This window comes from Diceros bicornis, chromosome 40, assembly GCF_020826845.1.
Source record: "Diceros bicornis minor isolate mBicDic1 chromosome 40, mDicBic1.mat.cur, whole genome shotgun sequence".
NCBI classification, from domain to species: Eukaryota; Metazoa; Chordata; class Mammalia; order Perissodactyla; family Rhinocerotidae; genus Diceros; species Diceros bicornis.
Window position 1 is genome coordinate 19,899,323 of NC_080779.1, and position 13,025 is coordinate 19,912,347.

At 56.9% G+C, this 13,025-nt stretch overlaps 1 protein-coding gene across 7 annotated transcripts in view; it reads left to right on the forward strand.

Annotated features, from left to right (window-relative positions):
• The window catches only part of PSD4 (pleckstrin and Sec7 domain containing 4), a 35,932-nt gene extending 23,161 nt beyond the window's left edge, over positions 1 to 12,771 (forward strand). For 3 of the 7 annotated variants that reach the window (XM_058534629.1, XM_058534628.1, XM_058534630.1), the window contains exons 5-16: positions 170 to 551; positions 3,422 to 3,598; positions 4,058 to 4,138; positions 4,275 to 4,387; positions 4,628 to 4,686; positions 4,901 to 4,990; positions 6,062 to 6,105; positions 6,438 to 6,598; positions 8,142 to 8,457; positions 8,963 to 9,107; positions 9,358 to 9,501; positions 11,074 to 12,771. In XM_058534629.1, the coding sequence (XP_058390612.1) occupies positions 170 to 551; positions 3,422 to 3,598; positions 4,058 to 4,138; positions 4,275 to 4,387; positions 4,628 to 4,686; positions 4,901 to 4,990; positions 6,062 to 6,105; positions 6,438 to 6,598; positions 8,142 to 8,457; positions 8,963 to 9,107; positions 9,358 to 9,501; positions 11,074 to 11,331 (1,970 nt within the window). In that variant the 3' untranslated portion in view covers positions 11,332 to 12,771. The other 4 variants (XM_058534631.1, XM_058534632.1, XR_009217268.1 and 1 more) reach the window with 3 other exon arrangements.
• The last annotated feature ends 254 nt before the right edge of the window (positions 12,772 to 13,025 follow it).

Sequence of the window (13,025 nt, forward strand, 5' to 3'; positions counted from 1 at the left end):
GAGGTCACCGCCCAAAGGAGGGACAGGACATGCTGTCCAGCTCCAGGGGAGGAGCCCCAGGGAGGGAGCCCGTGGAGGCGGCAGCTCAGGCTGTTCCGTGTCGGCCAGGCCCCTTGGCCCTCAGCCTGCCTCTCGCCCCGTGCCAGCCTCGCTCCATGCTCTTCCTCAGGTGACGGAGATGCTGAGCGTCCCCAGGAGTCTGCTCCCTGCACCTTGGCCCCTGGCCCCTGGGGGAGCCCAGCCTCTTCGCCAGAGCCTGGCAGCCCTGAGCCTGAGAGTGGAGGCCGCAGCCCCAGGCCCAGCGCTGTGTCTTCCCAGGGAGGCAGCCCACAGCTCCGGGGCCGCCACTCGAGCAGCACTTTTCCCAAGTGGACACTAGATGCTTCCTGCTCGTCACTTGTGGAGACAGATGGGGCAGAGCCAAGTTCCCTGGAGAAAGAGGAGGCAAGAGAGGCCCCAAACCCAGGGAAGGAAATAAAGAGTGAAGGCCCAGCGAGGACCTCAGAGGCTGGAGCCGTCCAGCCTGACCTTCACTTGACTTCTGCGCAAGGGTAAGTGTTAGACTCACCGGCTCTCCGGCTCCTAATTATGGATGTGTTTGAGAATACGCTGGTCTGGATGGAGCGTGAAAAATGCACGCTGGGGTTTAACATACTGGTATCTATTAATCCAGGATTATATGACTGGGCACCAGCAGGGTTTTGAGAAAGATGAGAGGGTTTGAAAGCAAAGAGCAGACAGTCATAGACGTGGGGCAGGATTTAACTGTGCTGAGGCAGGGCCTGAGGACGTGTCCAAGGCTGGACACCAGGAGAGGAGGAGGGGGCTGTTCAGGGAACCTGACCAGCACCATGTGCCCAGAAAAAAGGGAGCCATGCCTGGCAGGTTTGGGGAGTGGGAAGGTCAGAGCTTGTGATGTGGGGATTACATGCCGTTTTGAATTTGAGGAGGTATCTGGGAGAAATTCATCTCAGAGCCTAGGCCCAGGGTGCTGGCTCAGATCTCAGGGGAAGCTGGAGCACCAGAGGGAGGTTTGATTGGGACCAAGGGAGTGGATCTTGGAGCCCACAGCAGGACTGAGTAACCCCAGAACCATGACCAGAGGTAGGAATAGGCCAACTGGGAAACCAGCCGAGATGTCTACCTGCCCCAGGATGCTGCATGAAGACTGTCAGCCCCTGGGATCTCTACAAGGGAAAGAGGTTTTGTTCTCTGGCTGAAAGGGATCAGATTGAAGAGACCGGGAGGAACCAGCGATGGTTCAGGTCATGGACTGGAGGGTTAGCCCCATTCCCATCTCAGTGTCATCAGGTGATGGCAACAGAACCTCAGTCAGTGCCAGAAACCAAAGAAGCATCTTCCTTATGCTGTCCCTGGAGATGTTCAGAGGCTTGATGATCAGAGGAGTCTCTTAGTATCTAAAGAGAGGGTTCATTCTACCAAAAATTAAAATTATTTCAACCTAAAATAAAAGTAAGTAAATCCACCTAAAATGAGAACCATACTTTCATAGTACATAATGAAAAAAGGTTTTAATTGGGGCTTTTCTTGGTAAATGACACTATTATTTAAATAAGTTTATTTAATCTTATATTTACCACAATACAGGAGGTTTCATTTTCCTGGCATAAGTTTGCTAGCCCAGTGAGATGTCTTTCATTCATGCCTGACTTTCACGGTGAGGTCATAAAGGTCATTTTCATTTTATTTATTTATTATTTTATTTTAATAACAGCTTTATTGAGATATAATTCACATACCATACAATTCACTCACTTAAAGTATACAATTCTATGACAATTTATATTTGCATAATGGTTTTTTTCCCCCCCAAAGTGCCTCCCCATCTAGATATTATTTTAGTAACAACACTAATTCACTAGGTCATTTCTTTTTTTTTTTTTTTTTTGTGAGGAACACCAGCCCTGAGCTAACATCCAATGCCAATCCTCCTCTTTTTTGCTGAGGAAGACTGGCCCTGGACTAACATCCGTGCCCATCTTCCTCTACTTTATATGGGACGCCGCCACAGCATGGCTTAACAAGTGGTGTGTTGGTGCTCGCCCGGGATCCGAACCGGCGAACCCCGGGTCACTGCAGCGGAGCACGCGCACTTAACTGCTTGCGCCACCGGGCCAGACCCGACTAGGTCATTTCTATAAAAGTATTTTAGGGCTTCATCAGCCAGTTATCCTAATAGTTCTCTTTGGATGTGACAGTTGTGTCATGTTGCTTTTCTCCTCTTCAGTTACCCACTGGACTGACTCTCCAGTTCCTCATTTGCCGGGGGCTTTCCATGTGATTCCTGGAGTCTTCAGCATCACTTTCACAGACTTCATGAAATCCTAGGGGGTTCTCTTGCAAGATTTGTAATTTCACTTTTCAGCTGGTTTCCACTGTGTTTGCCCTGTGTCTTTGGACGTGCATGAGCCTCAGGAACCAGTTCCCAGCAAAGACACTGACCCAGTCAGGGGGCAGAGGTGGACATTCGTGTTAGTGGAGAGGGCTGTTGAGTGAAGGCTAATTTCATAAGTGGGCAGTTTATCTATCAGTGAGCATTTCCATATTATGATGAGTTTTGCTTACCTGTACAACTCCCTAACTGTGGTACCTTGGATGATGAATATTCAGATAAGGAGGATATCCCCATACCTGGTTGTAATGTCACATGGGAACGGAGGAGTCAGGTGGAGATTGGACTGGGTGACTTCTGAGATTCTGAGAGTCAGACTCTGAGTGTTCTCTGAGTCTGTGGGGTTGCCTGGGCCTGTGCACACTCATAATAGTCACCAACCAGTCTCCTGCGGTAAGGCCTCTCTCGACCACAGAGCTTCAGCATGAGAAGGGAGAGACTGGAAACCCCCTCTGACTCCCCCGGCTGTCGCCGTTCTGAAAGCCAGTCTAGCTTCCTGTTCTTGCCTCATCCTTGCACCTTTCTTGGCTCCAGAGTGGAGGCTAGAGCTGGAGCTGGAGGGTGGGGAAGGGAGGCAAGTAGGCATTATGAGGATGGAAGGACAGGTGAGGGAGAGAAGCCCACCCTGTCTTGGGTTGGACTAAACACTTGGGGTCTTCAAAGGGCTGCACCTGCCACCTGAGGTGAACCAGGCCCAGAACATCCCTGTGGTTGACCTGAGAAAGTGCTGGGTACCAAACTTTGCTCCAACCCTTGCCAGCCCTGGGTGAATACCACCCTCTTTGGGTTCTCCTGGTGTCCAGCCCAGGCCAGGCCAGGCAGGCTGTGATCCTGCCTCTTCCCTGGTGAGGCCCTGATCCAGCTCCACCCTGACAACTCAAGGTCCTGGACTTCAGTGCCCCCCTGAGCTCTGGGCGTGGACTCTGAGGGCCCCCTCCACGGCTTGACCTAGAACCCCTTTGTGTCCATTCCAAGTGGGAGTCTGAGGACAATGATGGACTTTTACAGGCTTCCTGAGAGCCCCATGCTCCAAGCGCAGTGCTCAGAGGAAGGCCACAGGCCTCAGGCTGGAGATAAGCTGGCTAACGGCGTCAGGACTGACAAGGTGGCCTGGAACTTGGCCTCTCGCCTTTATCACCTGGAGGGCTTCCGGAAGTCTGAAGTGGCTGCCTACCTGCGGAAGAAGTGAGGGGCTTTGAGCCTGAGCGAGCCTCGAGGTTGAGGCAGCACGGGGCTCCCTGCACTGGCTGCCCCTCCCGTCCCTGTGTCCCTCCAGCTCCACCGCTGACCTGTCATCCATCACTCCTGTCCCAGGCCCTCCCCCTCCCTTGTACCTGTGCCAGGCCTGCCTCTTCCTCCAGTCACACTTCTATCACCCCTTCTCCATACCCTGGATGCCTGCGTAGACCCACTGGACCAGCCACCTTGCCTCCCCTTGCCCCAGCTCCATGTGTCCCTCCCACTCAACACTGGGTGGGTGCCAGTGACACACCAGACCCTGGCTGCCCTCCTGCCCTCCTGGGACCTAGGGTCCAGCCTGGCTGTGCCTTTCCCTGCTTGGCCCCACCCCTCTCAGGCCCCAGCATGTCTGCAGCCCCCACCCCAGACCCCAGTGCAGGCTCCATCCCCGCCTCTCCTCCACAGCAATGACTTCAGCAGGGCTGTGGCCGAGGAGTACCTGTCCTTTTTCCAGTTTGGAGGCCAGAGCCTGGACCGTGCCCTCCGGTAATGCCTTTGGGCCCTCTCTCGGGGGAGGAGGGATGGCCGGGGGCAGCAGCTGAGGGTGGAATCTGGCCCCAAGTGCTGGGGTCTCTGGCCACCCCAGCTTGGGCTCTGACCTTGACTCTGGCCCTCCGTCCAGGGGCTTCCTCCAGGCCCTGGTGCTCAGTGGGGAGACGCAGGAGCGGGAGCGAATCCTCTACCAGTTCTCCAAACGCTTCCATCACTGCAATCCTGGGGTCTTCTCCTCAGTAGGTAGGGAGGGCTGGCCCGGAGGGCCGGGAAGGGGGACTTTGGGGTGCCCAGGAGAAGGGTGGCATGGAGCTGTCCCTGGGTCTGCTTGTGAGTTCACTGGGTGGTGGCTGGTGGGAGTGTGTTTGGGGGGCTGTGGAGAACCAGAAGCATTTGGGGGTCACCCCACCCAGTGTGGGCAGAGCAAACGCAGAAGTCCCGGTTCCAATGAGCTTTCTCTCCACTCGCCTCTCTCTGGGGCAGATTCTGTACACACCTTGACCTGTGCCATCATGCTCCTTAACACGGACCTGCACGGACAGGTGAGAGGTAGAAAGAGTGCCTGTGGGATCTGAGGCGGGGGCCAGGGTGAGGGGCAGGAAGTGGGGAGTTGAGACCAGAGGCCTGGGAGGGAAGGGCCCTGGAGGATGTGGGCCTGGGAAACTGGAGAAGGTTCCGGAGTGGCTGGCTGGGGGGTTACTTTACTGGGAGGGGGGCAGTGTGTGCCAGCTGTCCCACTTCTCTCCATGGCCACAGAACATTGGGAAGAGCATGAGCTGCCAGGAATTCGTAACCAACCTGAACGGCCTGCGGGACGGCGGGAACTTCCCCAAGGAGCTGCTGAAGGTATGGCGCAGGGGCTGCTCCTGTGCGGGGCCTGGAACTTTGGTTCCTTGGTGCTCCTGGGTGCTGAGCTGGGGCCGGCCTCTGCCGATGTCTCCTGGAGGGACAGGGCTTGATCACTGAAGGTACTAACAGTGTGGCCCCGGCCCGCTGCAGCAGCAACACCTTGGAATTGGTCATTTTGTGCAAATTCACAGGCCATCCGCCCTGGATCTACTGAGTCAGAATCCCGGGGTCTGGGGCCCCCACAATGTTTTATTAAGCTTCCAGGTGGTTCTTAGGCCTGTGGAGTGTGAGAAGCACTGGCTTTTGGTTCTCTGAGCGAACAGAGGGCTTTAGGCGGTGTAAGCCTGGAGCTGGGACTTAGGAGCGGGCGTCCAGGGCTTGAAGTCTAGTCTTGGGCAACTCAGCCCTTGGCCAACTCGAGTTCCTCCTGGGGGTGGGCACTTTGCAGGGTTGTTATCACGATGAAGTCAAGTTTCTCAAGTGCTCATTAGCACAGTGCCTGGCCCCCGGCACGCTTTTCATAGGCGGTTCCAGCATTAGTTCCTTTGTCTATTTGGGGTCAGTTTACTGAACACTAGCCACGTGCCACGCACCTTGCCGGGCACTGCAGGGCTACAGAAGCAAGCGAGATGCATCCACACGAACACTCTGTTATACCATTTCAGAGTGACAGCACCTCATTCATTCATTCACCATATGTCCATGGCCCCGTCAGTCAGCCGACCCTGCCCTGTCACACGCCTCCCGGCAGGATGGTATGTGGGTGATTCATTTCCCCTTCCAGAGAACTAGGTCAGGCCTCACTAAGCTCAGATGGGGACTAGGATTGCTTTGATCATCCTGGTGTCCCCAGCACCCAGCACAGTGCCCGGCTCATGGGAAACGCTCCATGAACTGTTGCATGCATGAATGCGCACATGCATGCATGGATGAGCTGCTTCCCGCTTCAGGAAGAAGGGCAGCTGTGTGGGGTGGAAGGGGCAGGCTGCGGCATGCCCCTGTCCTACCTCTGCCAGATACAGCTTGGGCCCCGAGGCTACCCTGCTCAGCCGTGTGCTTCCGTTCCAGGCCCTCTACTGGTCTATCCGAAGTGAGAAGCTCGAGTGGGCTGTGTAAGTGAGAGACCCCCACCTGAGCCCTGGCCCCTCACTGCCCCTCCCCGCTGCCTCTGGCTCTGTCCTTCCTCCACCTGCCCACCTGGGAGTTGGAGAAGTGCAGGGCCCTGGGTAGTGCTCTCTCTGAGTTGGGTGGAGGCCGAGGCAGGGGTGGTAGGGATGGCAGGAACTGATGGGTTGGCTTTGAAGGAGGACTCCTTTTGGGGGGGTCCAGCGGTATGGCTCCCCAGCAAGAGAGAGAGTAGGGGGTGCTGAGGCCCTGGAAGGAGTGGGAGCTTCCTGGTGGCCTTTGCTGGGTCAGCACCCCAGCCTGATTCTCCGACGTCCAGGGATGAGGAAGATACAGCTGTTCCCGAGAAGGCCCGGCCGTCTCCCCACACCGGCAAATCGAGCAACCCCTTCCTCCAGCTGGCCCAGGACCCCACGGTGCCCACTTACAAACAGGGCATCCTGGCTCGGAAGATGCATCACGATGCCGATGGCAAGAAGAGTGAGTGTCTGCCGCCCTGCTCGGTGGGGGGGCATCTGTCTGCCAGTGAACAGAGGGGTGTGTGGAGCGGTGCTGCTCAGGGTCGCGTGTTGACGTGTGCACGGGTCTGCAGAGATGGCACAGTGGGGGACGGCGGCCCATGTTCCCTCCTTGATGGTGACCGTGTGCCCCGTGCTCTGTAAGGTGCCAGGGGCGAGGGTGCAAGAGACAAAACAGACCTAGGTGTTCCCCACCCTAGAGACCATGGTGAGGTGGAAATCAGACACGCACATGGATGGTTAAGAAGCATGAAGAGCTGAGGGGTGTAGGGGGGGCTAGAGCAAGTATGGGGTGTGGAAGAGGGCCAGGGTTTAGCTTTTGTTTTGGGGGTGGGATGTAGGGACAGGGATAATTAAGGCTCCTGGGAGAGGATGGTATCTGAGCTGAACCTTGGAGGAAGAGGGTCTGGGTATTTGAAGCTGGGCAGAGGGCATCCCCCACCCGAGAAAGGAGAGGGCATAGTTTGCTCCAAACACAGGTGTGTGAAAGAGAATGATGGGAGATGCATTTGGGCCTGTTCCGCAGACAGCCCAAGGCTTTAGAGCAGGACAGTGACATGGCCAGAGCCGTATGGAGTCTGAGCTTGGACAGGGTGCCGTGACAGCCCAGGGAACTAGCATTTGGCTGTGAGACGCCACAAGGCGTGAGCAAGGCCGGGAGGTGACTCCAGGGAAGCAGGCCGTCTGCCCAAGGACCTACGCCCCTGTGCCTCTCAGGATGGGCTCACAAAGTTGAGATCAGCTTGGAGGGACCAGAAGGGTGTCTGAGTGGAGCCGTGCTTGTGGAGGGGTGTGTGTGGAGAGGGAAGGGTGAGGGTGAACATCCACACTTGTGTGTAGAAAAAAGTTCTCTGTTTTGGTTTCCAAGTGTTAAAAAACAAAATCCGACGGAGTACATCTGAAGATCTAATTGGGTTTATTAGGCCATCCATCTAGCAAGCAGAGAGATACTCCGGGGGGTTGTACAAAATGGAAGGTGTTTATAGGAAGAAGGGTGGGGCAAGGGCGCTGTTAGCAAAACAAAAGAAAGGATTATTTTTAGGCCAGGACGTCATCTGTTTTGGGGGTGAAGGGACCTCAAGGGTTTTATCATGTAGATTGCCTCTTTCTCTGGGGGATGGAGAGGCCCCAAGTGACAGATTACCTCATTGGTGCGGGATGGCCGGGGAAAATTCCAGACTGGTTTATTAAGATTTACATTTCCGGGAGAGGTTGAAACTGCAGTTAGGTTAGGTATTAAATCTAGGTTTGGTATTATGGGCTTTAGCTCGAGGGACGCCATTTTGGGCTTGTGCTTTTCTCTTGAACACAAGGATGGCTGCCTTTGTGTGAGACCAGGTGCACGCTTGTTTGTTAGTATATGTGTTGGTATGCTTCTGTGTGTTTATGTGAACCATGGGGAGGGACTGGAGTTGGTGTGAGGGGCGGGGAGAGAGGGGCTGTGTGTCGGAGTGTGTCGGGATGGGGGTGCCACCGCCCACTTCCATGTTCTTCTCCTGGAGCAGCACCGTGGGGCAAGCGCGGCTGGAAGATGTTCCACACTTTGCTGCGAGGGATGGTCCTCTACTTCCTGAAGGTAGGAAGGGAGGGCCCGAACGGTTGGGAGGGTGGGCAACTGATGAAAACCTCTTTTCTGAGCCCGTGTGCCCTGTGGCAGGGAGAGGACCATGGTTCTGAGGGGGAGAGTTTGGTGGGGCAGATGGTGGACGAGCCCGTGGGGGTGCACCACTCGCTGGCCAGCCCGGCCACCCATTACACCAAGAAGCCACACGTCTTCCAGCTGCGGACTGCTGACTGGCGCCTCTACCTCTTCCAGGCACCGTAAGTCCCCGGGGTGGCAGACAAGCAGCAGGGCCGCGGCTTTCCTCTCCCCGACCCCCTGCTTACCCCCTGATGGCTGCTGGCCCGGGGCCCTGGTGGGAGCTGCCTTCTTGACCAGGAAACCTCAGACTGATGCAGCTGGAAGGGGTCCCAGGCTGCACTTACGGGCGCTTCCTGCTTCCCTCCCCTGCCCTCGGCCCACTTTGCCAATGCATCAGCCTCTTCCTCGTAAGTCCAGATTGAGCCTCCCAGTTCTGCTCAGAGGATTCCAAGAAGTCACCAACAATTGAGCATTTTTCGACATTTGATGTAAAATCTCTTGCCTTCCCAGATGTTCCTCTGACCGATGAGCAAAACCACCAGCAGAGGTCACCCACCTCCGCTGGTAGCCGGGCTTCTGGCCTTTCGAGGCTGAATCCCGAGCAGCTGGAAGGCTGTGCAGACCACATGAGGTTGGGAGCGGGGTAGATGACCTGACCGACTGTGTGGCCTCCTCTGCCCGCAGCACTGCCAAGGAGATGAGTTCCTGGATCGCGCTCATCAACCTGGCTGCCGCCACGCACTCGGCGCCGCCCTTCCCCGCCGCGGTGGGCTCCCAGCGCAGATTCGTGCGGCCCATCCTGCCGGTGGGCCCCGCCCAGAGCTCCCTGGTACGCGCAGGGGCGCGGTGCAGGGGGGAGGCGGGCGCACCGGGACCCGAGGACCGGGGGGAGACGAGAGGGCGGGGCTGTGCACCTGGGCTCAGGAGCAGGGAGCAGGGCTGCGCACCTGGCCGAGCGACGGCACGGGGGTGCTGCGCACCTGGACCCCAGAACGGAGTAGGGGGCGTGGGCTGCGCCCCGGGGCCCGGGAAGGAGGAGGGAGCTTGGGACAGCTCTCCCCACCGCCTCCCGCTCCCAGGAGGAGCAGCATCGATCCCACGAGAACTGCCTGGACGCTGCCTCCGACGACCTGCTGGATCTGCAGAGGAACTTACCGGAGCGGCGGGGCCGAGGCCGAGAACTGGAGGACTACCGCCTGCGGAAGGAGTACCTGGAGTACGAGGTGAGGCGCCGTCTCTCCGCCCGCCGCCTCGGCGGGCCCTCTGCCGCCCTCTCGTGGCCGCTCTCATCCCTGCAGCCGTCGCTCCCCTCGCTGCTCAGGGCGGGGCCCGCCCTTGTGTGCGCTGTCTGTGCACGCGCGTGCACGAAGTGTGTGTCCGGGGGCACTCACGCCCCTTCACCTCTTGTCCTGGGGGCGCCGAGCAGCTGCTTGTCTGGAAACACTTAGGGACGTTATTTTTTATAATTTCTTTTTCTCCTAGGAGTAGTCTGTTTGGCTTTTCCTAAATTGAAGGAAAAACAATATTTTAGCTGAATTATTTTCCCTAATCCGTACCTAATCATAATAAGCAATATTTATGGAACTTGAATGACTTGCATGGGTTATCTTATTTAATTCTGTAACAACTGTGGGGTGGGGGCTGTTAGCCTCATGTTATAGATGAGGAAGCCAAGGCAGGGAGAGATTAAACAACTTGTCCAAACCTCGTAAATTTACCTGCTCCTCCCATCATGTATGTGCCTCATTTATGGTCTTAACTAAGGAGTGAACTTTATGAGCTCTATGATCGAGGCCGAAATGTTTTATCCCCTAATCCCCCACCCCACACCCCAAATTCTGCTTTGGCCTCACGTCAATGCACATTCTGGGACTCTAAGCAGGAGGGTAGGTGAGGGGCAGCGTGAGAACAGAGGGGGTCAGAGGCCATCAGAGGTGGAGACCAGAGAAGGTAGCCTCATCGTCACCTCCTAGCTGTGCCCCTGGGCCCTGAGCTGCCCTCTCTCCCTTTCTGGCCCATCCCTGTTATTGTTGGCTGCGTCCATGGCGGTGAGTGTGCGTCTTCCCAGAGGCCCCGGGTGTGGCCGACAGGACCCAGCTCTGTCTGCAGAATTCCACCCTGTCTCTGCCACTGACTAGCTGGGACCTTTAGCAAGCCGCTGCCCCTCCCTAGTTCTCACATCCCTCTTTTTGAAGCAGAGACGATAATGATTCATGCACCACCCAACCTCCCAGGGCTGGAGGAGGATCCAGTGGGATGGAGGGTGGGAAAGCAGTAAGCTGGGAACTGTGTCCGAAGGATGCTAGTTACAGAGGCCTTAGAAGTGTGAAACAGATGAGGGTAGTTAGTATCACGCTCTCCAGATGCCAATTGTTAAAATGCTGTTCACACCCAATTAGGGTTCCGTGCAGATGTGGGCTATTTGTGTGCAGTGCTGCAGAGATCTCAGGCCTAGTGGGTTCCAGATCTTTTAGTGTCTTGGAGATGTAGCATGTTCTAGAGATGTTGGTTACAGCATTACAAGGTGTTGGCTGTTAGAACAGGGCTGGGCTGGTAGGTGTTATTATAATCCTACCTAGATAACTGCAGGGTTCTGATACGTTAACTGCTGTGTTCTGCAAAGTCTGCGTGCTCAAGGACAATGTGGATGCTAGCTGTTGGTCCGGCCCTCTTTCTGCAGAAGTCTTTATGGCCACAGCTTCATATACATGTGAGCTGTCCATCTCTCATGATTGCAGCCTCGTCTCAGCCTGGAGCCGGGGTGGTGCTAAGGTGGTGGGGCCTGTGTGTTGCAGAAAACCCGCTACGAGACATACGTGCAGCTGCTGGTGGCCCGGCTGCACTGCCCCTCAGATGACCTGGACCTGTGGGAGGAGCAGCTGGGGAGGGAAGCTGGAGGCGCCTTGGAGCCCAAGCCCAGCCTGAAGAAGTCCCACTCGAGCCCATCCCTGCACCATGACGAGGCCCCCACCACGGCCAAGGTGAAGCGCAACATCTCAGAGCGCAGAACCTACCGGAAGATCATCCCCAAGCGGAATCGCAATCTGCTGTGAAGCCGGTGCCACCTCACAGCCTCTGGCCCCATGCTGTGGGGTGGACCTGAGATGAAACCCTGCGGAGGAGCCTCTTCTCAGTGGGTCCGTGATGGGGGATGAGGCCCCCCACTTCCCTGCTGAAGGACAACCTCCATTCCCCTGTGGTCCTCATTCCCTCCCTTGCTCGCTCACTGGAACTTTCCTAATACTGCAGTGCCCGCCCGCATGGCAGTCCCTGGCCACTCCTGAGGGAGCAGGGAGGTCAAGGATTTGGCTCCACTCCCAGAGTTTGTCCTGTGTCACTCTCCACCCCTCCAGATCCAGCGTGGCTACGTTTCCTGGACCTGGGGGCAGCTCAGCGCTTGTTTGAGAACCAGAGCACATGTGGGCCCTGGGCTCCCAGGAGAGAGCCTGGGCAGCAGAGCCCTCTGGACAGTCAAGCTAGGGGACCCTCAGCCCTGAGGATGGGCTTGCTCTGGGCATCAGGTGACCTGCTGGGTGAGGTCCTCGGAGACCCCAAGCAGCCTCATGGGACTGAGGGAGCAGGGTTGCTCAGGCCCGGCCCACTGAGTGGACAGCGTTCTGGGCAGGGGCAGGGGCAGGGGCAGGGACTCGGCAGGCTTCAAGGGCTCAGTGAGGCTGACTCTGGGGCCCGTGCCTTTGTCTCCTTTTCCCCTACAGTCATCCGTGCACCAGGGGCAAATGAGAGAGGCCCCGCCTTACACGTCCAATTGCTAATCAACAGAGCAGAGCCAATGGCGGTCAGTGAGGGCCGAAAGGGGGTGGGGGCCTCCAGAGCTCTGTGGAGAGCCCTGGGAACAAGGGGCCCTTGTTCTCTCCGAGAACCTCCAGGCAGAGAAGGGGGTTCTCCAGGTTCGACCCCCAGAGAGCTGAGAAGTAAGAGGTGGTGATGGATCCCCTTGGGGGCTCTCTTGGCAAGAGCCATGGCTGAGGAGAGTTGTGAGGGTCGTGGTGGAGGCCTGGCTTCCCTCCACACACTCCATTCCCAAGGGGTGCCAAGACCCCTTCCCTCCCCTGGCCAGCTCAGAGGGGGCTTTGCTGCCCTCCATGGGAAGTCCCCCTTGCTGTCTTCTGGCTGCCTCCCAGCTGGGCCGGTTCTCTGGGGGAGGTTCCGGACACTCACGGACTTGAGGCTCTGCCTGTGGGAAGGAGGCTGGGCTGGGGGAGCAGCCACCATTGTCTCTGTTCAGCCAAGTGTGCCAGTAGGCTGCCCGCCAAGAGGGGCCTCTCTGCTGCCCGCCTGCTGCCTGCTGGCTGACGCACTGCCTCTCCAGCCTTCCTGCTGGGCCCCCTCCTCCCGTCCATGCTTGTAACCAGCCCTGGGCCCTGGAACTCGACCGAGTGGGGCCGGCCCTTGAGGGCTGTGAGGGGTATCTGACCAGGGCCTGGGGCTGGGCCATGCACCCAATGGGTGCGCAATAAATACAGACCAACGAAGCAAGTGTGCAGAGTGTGTATATCCATGTCTGTGTGTGTGACTGCATGTGTGTAGAACACAGTGTTCATGTGCAAGAGTCACATTTATGGGCTGTCAAAGCTGGAGGGGACCTCAGAATCACTGATGCATCCACTCATTCATTTATTCACTTCAAAAATAATGTTGATCACTTTTATGAGCCAGTACTAGGGAACTCAAAAATGAATTAAACATGTCCCTGAGCTCCGAGATGACACTGCTGCCCTCTGGTTCC